The sequence below is a fragment of the Phyllostomus hastatus genome, unplaced genomic scaffold (assembly GCF_019186645.2).
Source record: "Phyllostomus hastatus isolate PE091 unplaced genomic scaffold, TTU_PhHast_1.1 phas_scaffold_46, whole genome shotgun sequence".
Classification (NCBI taxonomy): domain Eukaryota; kingdom Metazoa; phylum Chordata; class Mammalia; order Chiroptera; family Phyllostomidae; genus Phyllostomus; species Phyllostomus hastatus.
In genome coordinates this window covers 21,391,693-21,406,306 of record NW_025334032.1, presented here as the reverse complement: position 1 = coordinate 21,406,306, position 14,614 = coordinate 21,391,693, and the positions used below count along the sequence as shown (strand labels likewise).

General features: G+C 35.9%; 1 protein-coding gene across 2 annotated transcripts in view; it reads right to left on the bottom strand.

Annotated features, from left to right (window-relative positions):
• Positions 1–14,614, bottom strand: part of KAT6A (lysine acetyltransferase 6A) — a 112,610-nt gene that overhangs the window by 54,683 nt on the left and 43,313 nt on the right. For both annotated transcript variants that reach the window (XM_045821210.1, XM_045821211.1), the window contains exon 3: positions 1,924–2,032. In XM_045821210.1, coding sequence (XP_045677166.1) covers positions 1,924–2,032 — 109 coding nt within the window. The remainder of the gene's footprint in view (positions 1–1,923; positions 2,033–14,614) is intronic.

The following is a 14,614-nucleotide window of genomic DNA, read 5'->3' as shown; positions in this document are numbered from 1 at the left end:
ACAATACGGCTGACCTGTGTAACCAATGGGATACTGCTGAAATGACAGTGTGATTTCTAAGGCAAGGTTAGAAAAGATACTGCAGATTCCACCTTGCCCTCTCTCTCTTAGACACTTGTTTGGGAGAACCCAGCTGTCATGTTATGGACATGTATGTAGCCTATGAAGAGGTCCATGAGGCAAAGCTTTCTGTTAACGGGCAGGATTAACCTGAGAGCCAGTTAAGTGATTCATCAAGGAAGCCTTCAGACGACTGAAGCCTCGATGACCACACTCATGAAAGGTTTCAAGTCAAAACCACCCAGGTAAGCCATGCCCAAATTCTTGACTCACAAAAATAACATGAAATTTTAAAAAAAAATTTATTATTACTTTTAGCTTCTAAGTTTGGAGCAATTTTTTTCTACAGCAATAGATAACTAACATTATTCTATTAATTCTTTAAAAGTTCCCTCTACAATGAGTTTTCAAACTGCATTCTTCCCTATCTTACACAAACTCAGAGACCACCTCGAATACAACGCTTCACAGAAGGCAGGGCTGTAACACACCACCCCCATCAAGCCCCACTTCGTTCCCACCTCACCTGCAGCAGATACATATTTACCTGTTTCACATATTTGGTTCCCGTAAGATTTCTGAAGGGTTCCATTACTAAAATACAGTTTGGCAATTATTGCATTGTATGGCATGTTACCATACTTTAACCTTATATATTATGGTTTATATTTAACTGTGAAATCCATCCAGAATGCATTTTGGTTTGTGATACTATGCTGTATATGATCACCTACTATGTAAGATATCGTCTCACCTTCTTCTAATGCCTTCTTATCCATAAAAACTGAAAAGCAAGAAACTATACTTCCTTGACTCTTTTGTGGCTAGGCTTTAGATATAAGCAAAATTCTACTAACTTAATATATTTTAATGATTTTTGAAAGGCAGAAATGAAACAAAGACCATCTTCCTTTTCATACTGACTTTTTTAATGATAAGCAGAGTCATGAAAATGCCAATCTATTCCTCGCCTTCATGGCTACACAGAGACGGTTGTGATGATAGCCAAATTTGGCATTTCCATATCCAACTACAAAACTCAATGGTTCCACAGTAGCCTCCATTTCCACTTCTTTCAAGTGGAGACAGATATAGTGATTCCTTTGGTGGGGCAATTCTGCAGTGTCCCAAGAATCAGTCCTTAAAGCCTAGCCTAGAGCTTTCCTCTTTCAGCCCTTCTAACAATTTCACAAATACCTGGTTGTACCATTAAATTCCCTTCCTCTTGAAGTATCTAGTGTGTTTTCTGATTTCTGAAACAAATATAAAACACTGAAAATTAAGCCAATGATCAAAGACAATGCTGATTTTTGCCTTCCTGCAAAGCCTTTTAAGTTCTTAAAACGTGGACCAAGAGTATCTCTGGAATTGACAAACTAGAAGACTCTTTGCAGAATTTAAAGCCCAGAATTTCACACAGCTCACTAAAATGCAGTGTCAACACTCTGTTTCCCAATGTGACATATGTACGTTTCTATCAAGAAAAACAAATCTGTTATCATCCTGGTTCTATTCAGCCTGAGGCATAAATCAAGAAAGATAAGTAGTGATCATGTTAAAAAAAAAGCAATAACTTCCAACTGATTGCTATAATTTGAACAGATGTTTGATAGTGAAATATGAAGATCAACGGGGGAGAAGTCTATGGAAAGCATTTTATTTTTAAAAATCTCTGAGATCTGAATTAAATTAACTGAACAAAATATTTCAACTACACACTTAAATCCCTCCCTTGTCTAGAAGCTCATCTAGGTTAACTAAAACCAGGATCAAATTAAAACATGATCAAAAATACAAACTTAGTAAAATATACTTCCCTCTTGCCTGATGGCATGTGTTAGAAAAAACAGAGGGATCACATACCACTGTTGCCACAGTCAGCGCAGGAGATGAGTTCCTCTGGCTTCTTTTCTCGGTTTTGTTCTTTTGTACCAAGACAGAAACTACAGATGGGAATTGGTTCAGCAACCGGCTGTAAAGAAAAACAATCACTCAGACAACAGTATTTTTTCTTAGTATTGATCTAAAGACAATAAAATTATAGTTTTAAATTCCTAAAAGAGTTACATGTAACTTTAGGACAAATGCATCACTCTCCTAATTTTCCAACTAAGTAGGTGAGTTTTTACAAACTGGTCTTTGTAGTCCTTGGTCCAAAATATTCATCTTCCAAATCATATCCCAGGCACTTAGAAACTAAATGACATAGTACAGATTAAACAAAGCAAATCCTTCACCTAAGGTTGAAAAATTCAACTGAACTAAGTATAATAAATCACAACATCAGTCCTTAAAAAGCATGTATAGAGAAAAGTAAGATATATACAAATAAATATTTCATAAGGCAGAAGGCATTAAGTGCTCTAAGAGAGAAACAGTTGTGCTCTGTACGAATGAGAAAGATAAATTCTAACTGTGAATTGGAGAAGGGTCGGAAGAGGAAGAAGACAATGTGTACCAATGGCATATACTATGCTACTGAGTCTTAAGAAGCTATTCCAAGGACATTAGATAATAATTGTTAAAAGCAGGTTTAAACTTAGGTTTCCACATTCCTCTGTCTCCAGTACTGTCTTCTCTACCCCCACCCCCAAGATGGAGAAAAAGGCAATACAGGTAGTATAAATGAGATTAACTCAGGTGCACAGTCTGCTAAGGCCAGTGCTTAAGGATATGGTTTCTGTGATAAGCTTTGGGACACGCTAGATCACTCTGTGGAGACTGCCACTGAATTTATGTAAATAAGGTGGACTTTATCCTGCAGGAAAAGAAGGATAGAAAATTACTAAACCAAGAGATGATCACCTGTACTTAAGAAAAATAATTCCCGTAGCAATATCAAAGACATATGGGAGAAAACCTAAAGGCAAGTAGAACATTAAATAGTGGTTATAATAGTCTGGTGAAGAGAAGATAAGAACCTAATGAAAACTAAGTAAATGAAACAGAAAGAAAAGCCATGGACTTAGAAGCCAACTACTAGCAGAAGTAACAGAAAAAGAAATGAATTACACATGACTAACTTAACTAAAAAGATGATAATACTATCAACCGTGAAAGGTAAGTCATCTTAAGAAAATTAGGAGGGAAGCAAAGAGATAAATTTGATTTCAGGTATGTCTAGTTTGGAAGCACTCTCAGGCAACTATTTATGCTAGGCATTGTGCAGAACAGCAGTATAAAGCCTCAACGTGCTTTTAGTCTACTGGCGGGGGCGGGGGGGGGGGGTCCGGAATAAAATGTTTGGCAGAAGTATTAAAATGGGAAACAAAGAGGGAAGTCATCAAGCAGGGGGAAGCAAGTGATCAAGGAGGGGAAAGGCTTCCCAGGCTTAAGTTGTTCTGGAAGTACTTGATAGGCAGGCTCATTTGACAGGGATGTTCAAAGAAAATAGAGAATCAGATTTGGGGGGTTGGGGAGAAGAGCTTGGTTTGGGCATTTTAAGCTTACTGAGCTTTAAATGCCTATGGAACATCCATGTAGCAATACGCATGGACATTATAATATAGATATCTGGAGTTCAAGGGAAACTCTGGAAATAAAAATCTAGAAGTCATATACATACAAAATGGCATTAAGGCCATCAGAGTTGATGAGTTCACCCATAGAGAATAGGTGGAAATAAGAGAGCTAAGGTCTGAACATCAATATGTAAGTGACTGGCAGAGGGAAGAGCCTGAAAAAGAAATAGATCTGTGAGAAAGCTGAGTGGTACAACATAGAAAGTCCCACACAAGCAAACTAATAGTACTGCTGAGCCAAGAGATTTAGAAATAAACAGGTGGAAGTTGTCTTAACAATTGTGGCTGTGGTAAAGATCATCACATTTCTTTCTTTTAAAAAGCACATGGAAAAGAACCAGGGAGTGAAGTCAGGAAAGGCTTCATCCTGAAGGAGAAACATTAAGTAAACTCTAAAACAAGGCCTAGAGAAAGGGCAAAAGCAAGCTCTTGATGTTTGACCTTTATGCTATATGCCATGAGAAGATTTTAAGCAGAAAATGATATGAGCAAGATTTAAATTTTAGAAAAGTCACTCTACAAAGCAACTGAAAATGGATTAGAAGGAATATGATCTATGATCCCGGCCATGAGTAATGAGGGCTTGTATTAAGGCACTGACAAAAGGAATGGGGAAGAGACATAAGAGATATTTAAAAGACAGAACTGGCAGAATCTGATGGCTATGTGGGATGGGGAGCACAGTAAGGAAGATGGAAAACTTAAAAAGACATCATCAAAGACATGAAAAGGCACGTCACAGAAAGATATTAACACATATTTAACAAATGACTCATATCCAGAACATTTAAATTCTTATATATCATTAAGGAGAAAGACAACTCAAGAGAAAAGTAGGCAAATGACTTCCACTAGTAATTCACAACAGCAAATACATGAGTAATACATAAACTGCCAATAAACACTCAACCTCATTAGCCATCAATGAAGTAGATCTTTAAGAATGGTTAAAATTGTGAAGACTGACAACAGTGTTGATAAGAAGGTGAAACAGCAGGAACTATCTTACACTCTGCTAACTGGAATATATATTGAAAGAAACCACTCTCAAAACTATATAATATTATCTATGAAAATCAAACATAGGCATACCATATGATCCAGCACTTTTACTCCTAGCTACATACCCAAATGAAGTACCTACATACATAAACAATAAATCATACATAAAAACGATCAGAGCAGCATTATTCATAACAAAATTTACTCAAACAAGATTTGCCCAAATAACTAGCAATGGTTGCACACATAAATAAATTGTACTATAACCATACAATAGAATACAAAACAGTAATGAAAATAAATTACAGTGAATAACATGGATGAATACCACAAACAATAGTGAACAGAGTTCCTGCCAAGATGGAGGCATAGTTAGATATGCTTTGTTTTCTCTCACAACCAGAAGAAAGATAACCACTGATTTAAAAACAAACAAACAAAAAAAAACAACCAGAACTGCCAAAAAATAGAATTATATAGAAATCCAACAACAAAGGAGTTAAAGAAGAAACATCCTTCCAGGCTAGTAGGTGGGGGAGAGACCAGCAGCGGGGTAGGGGGAGCCGGGGATGATGCATGGCAAGTCGGTGGCTGGCAGACCAAGTGGTACCACATTTGCATGCAGATAAGCCAGGAGGAACAACTGGGGAGTGAGAGAGACCACACAACCCATGATTCCAGAGCCGGGAAACAAAGCTTTAAAACCTCTGGCTGTAAAAATCTGTAGGGGTTGCAGCAGCAGGAGAAACTGGGTCCAGTCTCACAGGGGAGTCCATTGAAAGGGCCCAAAGGGACCTAAAACATACACAAGCCCATTTGCCCAGGAATGAACACCAAAAGGACCCAATTTGCTTGTGAGTAGTGGAGGAAGTGACTGAGCAACAAAGTGGGTTACTCCACCCTGGCAAATACCTAAGGCCCCTTTACAACGTAACAGGTGCACCAAGACAAAGAAATATGGCCCAGATGAAAGAACAAATCAAAACTCCAGAAAAAGAACTAAGTGAAAAGGAGACAGTCAACCTATCAGATGCACACAGTTCAAAAACACTGGTAATCAGGATGCTCACAGAAATGATTAAGTGTGGACACAAAACAAAGGAAGAAGTGAAGGCTATACAAAGTGAAATAAAGAAAGATACACAGGGAACCAATAGTGATGGGAAGGAAACCAGGTCTTAATCAAAGATTTGGAAAAGGAGGAAGAAATAGAGCTGGAACAGAATGAAGAAGCAATTCAAAAAATTGAAAAGAGGCTTAGGAACCTATGGGACAACTTTAAATGTTCCAATATCTGAATCATAGGGGTGCCAGAAGGAGAAGAGGAAGAGCAAGAAATTGAAAACTTACTTGAAAAAATGGAGAACTTCCCCAGTCTGGCAAAGGAAACAGACATGCAAATCCAGGAAGCTCAGAGAGTCCCAAAGAAGCTGGACTCAAGTAGAAACACACTAAGACACATCATAATTACATTATCCAAGATTAAAGAGGAGAGAGAATCTTAAAAGTAGCAAGAGAAGAGTTACCTGCAAGGGAGTGCCCATAAGACTATCAGCTGATTTCTCAAAAGAAACCTTACAGGCAAGAAGGGGCTGGAAAGAAGTATTCCAAGTCATGAAAGGCAAGGGCCTACATCCAAGATTGCTCTATCCAGCAAAGCTATTATTTAGAATAGAAGGGCAGATAAAATGCTTCCCAGATAAGGTCAGGTTAAAGGAGTTCATCATCACCAAGCCCTTATTATATGAAATGTTAAAGGAACTTATCTAAGAAAAAGAAGATCAAAACTATGAACAGTAAAATGACAACAAACTCACAGTTATTAACAACTGAACTAAAACAAAAACAAAGCAAACAATTAGAACAAGAACAGAATCACAGAAATGAAAATCACATGGAAGGTTATCAGTGGGGAGGGGAAGGGGGGAAAAGGTACAGGGAATAAGAAGCATATATGGTAGGTACAAAATAGACGGGGAGAGTTAAGAATAATATAGGGAATGGAGAAGCCATATGTATGAAGAATTTATATGTACGACCCATGGACATGAACTAAGGGGTACTGCTGGAGGGAGGGTACAGGGCAGAGGGGGATAAAGGGAAGGGAAAAAATGGGACAATTATAATAGCATAATCAAGAAAATATACTTAAAAATAATGAACAAAAGAACAGATACAAAGGAATATACAGGGTGGGTTTATTATCTCCCATACAAACCGCCCACCCCTGTACACTGTATCAGTTTATTTACATAAAGTTCAAAAACAGTTCTGCGTTGTTATAAGTCAGGATAGTGGTTACTTTAGGAAGAAAGGAAGAGGTAGTGAATTAGAAAAAGACTTGTGAGGTGCTGGTAACATTCTTTTTCTTGACCTGGATGGTGGTTTCATATGTTAATTAGGTAATAATTAATAATTAAGGTATTGACTTACAATCTGTATGCCTTTCTTTATATGTATTTTAGTTAGAAAGTTAAATTTAAATTAGTAAACATCTATAGTGTGGCACCTTTGGAATATATTCTATCAGAAATACCAATGATGATTTGGACACGGGAGTTTGGGATGTAGGATAGAGAATAGACTAGAGGCAGATTTAAAAGACATCAAGGTGCAGATGATAACTGCTAGCATCCAATGAAAAGGTGGAGTGAGAGTAAGTGGAGGGGAGTGGAGAAGTGAGATGAAGTCTGAGACAGAGGAATATCAACATTTAGAAACAAGGGGCGAGGGGTGGGGCGAGTAAGGAGACCAGAAAGGACCAGTCTGAAAGAAAACAGAACCAAGAGAAGTGAAAACACGAGAATTTCAAGGAGCAGAGGAATCAATAATGTTGGGAAGATAAAGTATCTAGTGGCTTCTACAATTGAGAAATAGTTGGAAACCCTACTAAGAGTACACCCTTTTCAGTGACAACATAAAAACTAAACTCATAGAAACCAACAAAATGCCATGAAGGGACAGAGACCAAACAGGAGATAGTTAAAAAAAAAAAAGGCAAACAGTTTTGATGTGTTCAAAGTATTTAAGATGAGAAAGACTAAATGTATTTAAAATATGGAAGAGACAACACATGGTCAGAGATTCAAGAAACAAGAAATAACAGGAACATACGGAGTAAGGTTTAGAGATGCACTGTTCAATTCAGTAGGCACTACAAGACATAACTGGTTAAATTTAATATAAAATTAAATTAATTCCTGTCACACTAGCTACATTTCAAATGTCCAATAGTCACATGTGGTTAGTGGCTACAGTATTAAACATATGAATACAGAACAATTCCACCATTACAAAAAGGTCTATTGGATAACACTGGTTTAAAGAGGATGAACTATCCTCCTTAAAGTTTTTGACAACAAACTCAGTTATTAACAACTGAACTAAAATTACTCACAGTAATACAGTAATTACTCACAGTAATAACTGTGAGTTTGTTGAGTTTTTTTTTTCAATTTTATTTTTTTCAAGGATGATTTTTTTAATTAAATGTATTGGGGTGACACTGGTTAATAAGATTATATTGGTTTCAAATGTACATTTCTAAGATACATGGCCTTCAATATTGCATTGTGTGACTACCACCCAAAGTCAAACCATCTTCTATCACCATATATATGACCCCCTTGACCTTTTACTACTCCTACCACTCCCCTTCTCAAAAGAGGATAAATTATGAAGCATGGGTAAAGGGACTGGTCTTGGCAGTACAGTATTTAAAGCATGGGTAAAGGGACTAGCCTTAACAGTATAGTGATATAGATGCATACTCTTTGTAGATGGAAAGCATAAACAGGGAAAAGTCGAGGGTGCTAACTTATGATATCTTCATTATTTCTGGAAACTAAGAAGTAAAATCCCCTGCTAAAAGTGGGGCAAGGGATTGGTTAGATAGACCAGGAGAAAGTGATAACTGACTGAGAAAACTGAGAGGTGAGATTGGCTGGGTCCAAGAATGGAGTTAACAAAAACCACTCTCCTATCAAAATGGAAAATGGATACACATTCCTCATGAAAGAAAGAATCAGAAAGTATGTATTAACACAGAGAATAAATTCAAAACACAAGAGAAAAGTTGGAGTCTCTGCAGAATGGCCTCTATGTTTTCACTAAAATAGAAGGCAATGTCACTTGCTTAACGAAAAGTAGATAGGTTTGGGCATCTACAGAGAGCAGAAAAAGTCTGGAAGCCTCTAAGTGTAAGGTGATAGGAAATCAATTAGTACTGGAAAAGAAAACTGTCAATCGACCCTAACCACAAAGTCAAGATCTGAAAGAATCAATCTGTATTACTTCCAATAAAAATGGTTATATAAGTTTTCTTAACACCTCTGAAATCTTGGACTGACAAAATCAGAGAACTACAGACTGCCAAGGTAAACTAAAGGGAAAGGTCCACGAGAATGCAAATATTTCTAAAATGGTTGGCCACAAAGTTAAGGGCATCATAAGCAGAAGAGGCTGACAAACTGAAAGTGTAAGAAGCTTTGGTACCGTGGAAATACTGATGAATCGTAAATAAAGGTCCAGCAGGAAGTAGAAGAATTGGAAAAGTGGGAGAAATGGGGATTGTGGGCAGCAAAGGAACTTCAGAGTTCATAATTTCCTAACTATAAAGTTTCAGCTAATTAAAAAGCTCAAATGGCAAATGTGCATGGACTCTTTAATATTCAGTAAGCACTATTCTAGACACTTGAAGGTTCAGTGGTGAAAAGGCAGACCAAGGCCCACTTTCATAATTTACATTCTAGTTGAGTGCAGAGGAGAGTCAAATTGAAGACAATAAACTTAGGAAGTCAAAAAGCTGGGAAAACATGATTGTAAAAAGAATCTTATGAATGTGTTAAGTCAACAAAAATAATGACTGTTCCCAAGATGAGAATGGAAAGATTTGCAAAATTTTTCTAAAGTTTTAAAGAAAAGAGTATTGGTAAATGACAGCCCCGACCCCCCATACCAAAAAAAAAGCAGAGATCATGGTATTAGTAGATGGGAAGAACTTATTATCAAAAGAATTTACTTAATAAAGAAATAACAATCATCTTAGAAGCTGTAAAGGTCAAATAATGTATCAACTCTTCTTGAGTATCTCTCAGCCCCTTTTAAAAAGAGTGGCAAGAGTATAGAAAAGTAACTCTACTTAGGAGGATATGGACACAATTCAATGTAATGACCTACTAGTGGTAGACTAATGGTACTACTTTCACAGATCAAGTTCATTACATTACTTAAGCAGTCTGGTTAAAAAAGAACAAAGTTGGGTTCACATGAAAACAATCCTATGTAACTGGCAATCATGGAAAAGATGCAGAAGCCTATTAATAAAAAGCTATAAGGCTGAGGGGGAACAGTGTCATAATTCAAACTAACTTACCATAATTTACACATATTAGCTATAGTGAAGTAATTAATCTGCAACTACTTCTGAGAGATAGATTAGGTCATATTTAAGGATGCAAACATAGGAGGATGAAGAGAAGATAAACTTTAAGAAATGAAATTGTTATCCTTTAGCACAGGAAATGTCTTAAATTAAAACTGTATTATCTCTCTTCAAACATGTGTCTTTATCATCTAAAACTAGGCAATCAAGTTCCTAATGACATAAAATCCTATTTCAAGTCATACATAAGAAATCTCCAGCAAAATTGTCCCTATATTAGGTTCCCTGCAATATTACTGCTGTTAATGTTTTTTAATATGATCAAGACTTTATTTTACAATATATACTATCTATTCCAATCCAAAATAACTGAAGGTCATTCAAATCTGTTCATTAGAGCAGGGTAGGGGGTAGGTGATTTAGACAAACTGGCTGCCTGATTACTTGGGAACTGTGTAGCCATTCACTTTAACTCAATTGTTCTGGTACTTATCACATGACTATAGTCTTAGACCTTGCCTACTCACTACACAAAACAATTTACTGATTATTCCCAGTAATGACAACTTTAAGTTTATACACTCTTGATATTTACAATGTGATAATAAAATAAGTTGAAAAGCAGTTTGTTAAGTCACTGATCCAAACAGACTGAAATCATATAGAAACAGATAGTTTTCAGCAACGTATCGCAGTGCAGCCATATTTCCTTAACCTAAACACTTCACACTGAAGATGTTTATTCTTTGATATCGCAGGACCAAGCATAAAAAATGATAAACTTTTTTCAGATATCAAAATAAAATTGAATCCAAAGAGAAATACTATTTCTGACAAATGATCATGATTCTTAAAAACTAATTGATAATTTGGGGGGGGCACAGTTCAGTGTAATTTGGGGAAGAGTAACAGTGCTTTGAGGATTAGTCATTTGAATTGATCTGCAAGCAAAAATAGTGGTTTAAATAAACTGTCTAGGTTACAACATAACCTGTGAGGTTTGTGAAGTTTTCTTTGTTGACCAAATAGCACTGCTAATCAGTAATTGTGTGATTTTAGAATATGGCTAACTATACTGTTAAGAGCCTAAAAAATTACAACGCCAGATCTTTCTCATTCTCAAAATATTATAATGAGCTTGAAAATCAGAAATCTAAACCTGAAATGTGCTGGGGTGATTTCAGGCAATGAAGAGATATTCATAACATTGTCCAAATAAAACTCTACAAGATGGTTTTAATTACCTTTTATCACAAAGATAAAATAAGAATAATTATTAACATAATTTTTAAAAATCCACGTAAAGAGAAGCAATATGCAATATAATTACTGTTTCTATACCTGTCCAAGCCTTGCCCTTACCTTACTGTTCTCATAGCTATATAATCTGTTCCCACAGCTTATAAAACAAAAAGTTCGTAGCAAGTGACTTCCCACAGTGTTAAACACAGCAGCCAGGGTTAACCTCTTAAAAGGTAAGTCTGAGCATGTCACTCAGCTGCTCTAACCCCTCTACCCAGTCCAGAGACTTCCACCTCAGATTCAATGCCAAATGGCCAGCAAGGCCCTATGTGATCTGCATCCTCCCGCCCCCACGCATATACACACAATAACTCTCTGACCTCATCTCTTATTGCTCTTTCCTTTTCACACTCTACTCCAGCTTCCTTGCTTACTTCTTCTTTTCAAGTCAGATGTTCCAGTCACACGGCCTTTGCAGCACTTGCTTTCCTTCTATCTGGAATTCTTTTCCCTACAACCTTCAGATCTCTACTGAAAGTCATCTCAGTAAGGATTTCTTTGACCACTCCATCTAGCATTTCAAAACAACTCAGCAACTACAATAATTCATATCCCCCTTCCTTGCTTTATCTTTTCCTCTAATTATTTTCACATACTTAACATATTGTGTACAGGTGTATCTTACTATTTATCCCCCACTAAATGTTAACTCGATAAAGGTTCTTTCTATCTGTTAGTTCAGGACTGCAGTCCTGGTACTAATAACAGTGCCTAGTATACAGTACACCCTGAGTGTTGTTCAATACATTAAATTACCTTGCAGAATTAGAAATAATAAGAAAAACAGTATCTTATAAAGAAGTGAGTTGGTATGAGCCTGTTAAAGCTATGAGCATCTTAATAATATAAAAATGTTCTGTTTACCAAATAATCTCACAAAGTAATTTCATGGCCTCAATAACTAGGACTTCGGCCACAGCAACCCACTTCCATTCACTTTCTCAAAAGTAGGAGAAAATTTGTGGCAGGAGGTACTGAGATTGTACCTTGTGTCATCTGTTGCTTCAGGTTGCCATAAGCACCATGTTGAGATCTCTTTTACAATCACCAGATGGCAGCATTCAGGCAAATACACAATAGATGCTCTCAAAACAAGCAGACTGTTGAGTAGCATTCTGAGCTGAGCTTTTGGAAATAACTTTTGAAACAAGGGTACAAAAGTAAAAATTTTATCCAGAGATCTCTACTGTGTGAGGTTTATGCCATGAAAGAAAATACTTTTTAGACACAATCATTTAGAATATCTTAAATATTATGACACTTTCTAGTTATCCATATACATCATCTGAGGTATTCCAATCTTTTTTCTTTTTTTTTTTTTCATTTTTTCACCCAAGACTTGCCTTGAATTTTTCCCCATTACATACTTGTCATTGTCTCTATAGTCTAATGTCTTCTGAGGAATTCAAACCCACCTTTATGCTGTCTCTATTCTTAAACACTGACATAAAGGATAGTCAAGAATCTGTTTTGCTTATGTAATATTTCCAGTCATTCCAAGACTGAATTGAATAATAAAGTCATTTTGTAGGCTATATCAGGCAACAAAGATATGCAATTTTTTAAAAAGCTACAAATTTTCTTGAGTTTTACTGCTACTGGAAATAACTGAGACAAGTTAACATAGCCAATATTAGGAATATGAAAGAAACACATAATTCACATAAGACTCCCTATCATACTCAAACATGCACTAAGCAATAACAATTGGTCAGATCATTCTTCCTTAGAGTTAATTACAAAATATCTATAGAGTATTATACAAAGACTATTTAAAAACTTTGGTTCAAGTGTAATTATTACAACTATTTATTTTTAATTAAATGCTATACCACAAAAGGACAAATATTGTATAATTCCACTGTAGTAAATTCATATACATAAAAAGTAGAATAGAGGTTACCAGAAGCTGGAAGCAAGGGGAGAATGGAGAGTTACTGTTTAAAGAGTAAAGACTTTGGGACCTGGCTGGTGTGGTTCAGTGTATTAAGCGCTGGCCTGTAAACCAAAAGGCTGCCCATTGGATTCCCACTCAGAACAGATGCGTGGGTTGTGAGCCAGGTCCCCAGTAGGGGGTGTGCGACAGACAACCACACATTGATGTTTCTTTCCACTCTTCCTCCCTTCCCCTTTCTCTAAAAATAAATAAATAAAACCTTTAAAAAAAAGAAATTAATATACAGCAAAATCATGCTTAGCCTCAAATAGGTTTATCACTAAGTAGCTCAAAGCCTCTCCTCCAAGATTCAATAATTTCAGGGGAGGTGAACTTGGGTAGGATTTAATCTCTTTAAATTCTTTAGCACCCTATGTACTATCAAGCAATCTATTGCTCCTTATTAAACATATTTGTAGGATAATCTTTTCCTTGACCATATATAGTTACAAAATATATGACATGAATTGCCTGGAAAAGAGTCCATTTTCCATTATTTATTGTCTACAATAAGGTAACCTTGTATAATTTTAATCAGTTCCAACACAACCCATTAGGCATTACAAAGCCTCAATAGGGGTACTAAATTGAACTCAATTTTATTATGATGAGTTCATTCAATTACTTCCACAATTAGATATAATAACAAGATTACTGGTGAAAGTTAATGGTATAATTAGATCAGTAATGCTGAATTTCAATTTACATTTTTACTATGCATATAGATTACTATAATATTTACCCATATTTTGCTGTGTACAATATGCACTTTTTGGCCAAAATTTCTGATGGAAAAAATAAGGATGCACATTATATATGGGTCTGGAAAAATAGTACTAATTCCATATCTATATGAATGTTTTTAATTCTTTTATTTATGCTTATGCATTAAAAGTGTAACTCTAGTAAGCAATAACAATTTCGGTATGCAAAATAATACCCTGGAATATGATAATCTGTTTTGTTTCTAAATATAAATTAAAAATTGCATTAAGAAATTAAAACAAAAGCTTTTTTTCCTGAAAGTTTGGGGAAAACATGGGTGCACATTATAGATGGGAGAGCATTATACATGGCAAAATATGGTAGATGAGAAAGGAATCATCTGTCAAGACACTATAACAATTTTCTAGCTCCTTAGCAGAGGTGACATCAAAAATTATAGTATACATATTTTTTTAATTTAAATACTATGCTAAGAAACTGCAGTTAACTTTCTTTCATACCAGTTATTTGAAAACCCCGCGTAATTTGTCAGTCCTGTATAATTTTCTTCATTCATCCAAATATGATACTGCTAAGTTATTACTGTCTCTCCTTTCCTTTGTGCTCCTTTCCTTTCTATTTCAGTTTCTTTCATATACCTATGACTCTCCCCATATGCAATCTTCTATATGGACCTCTAGTCTT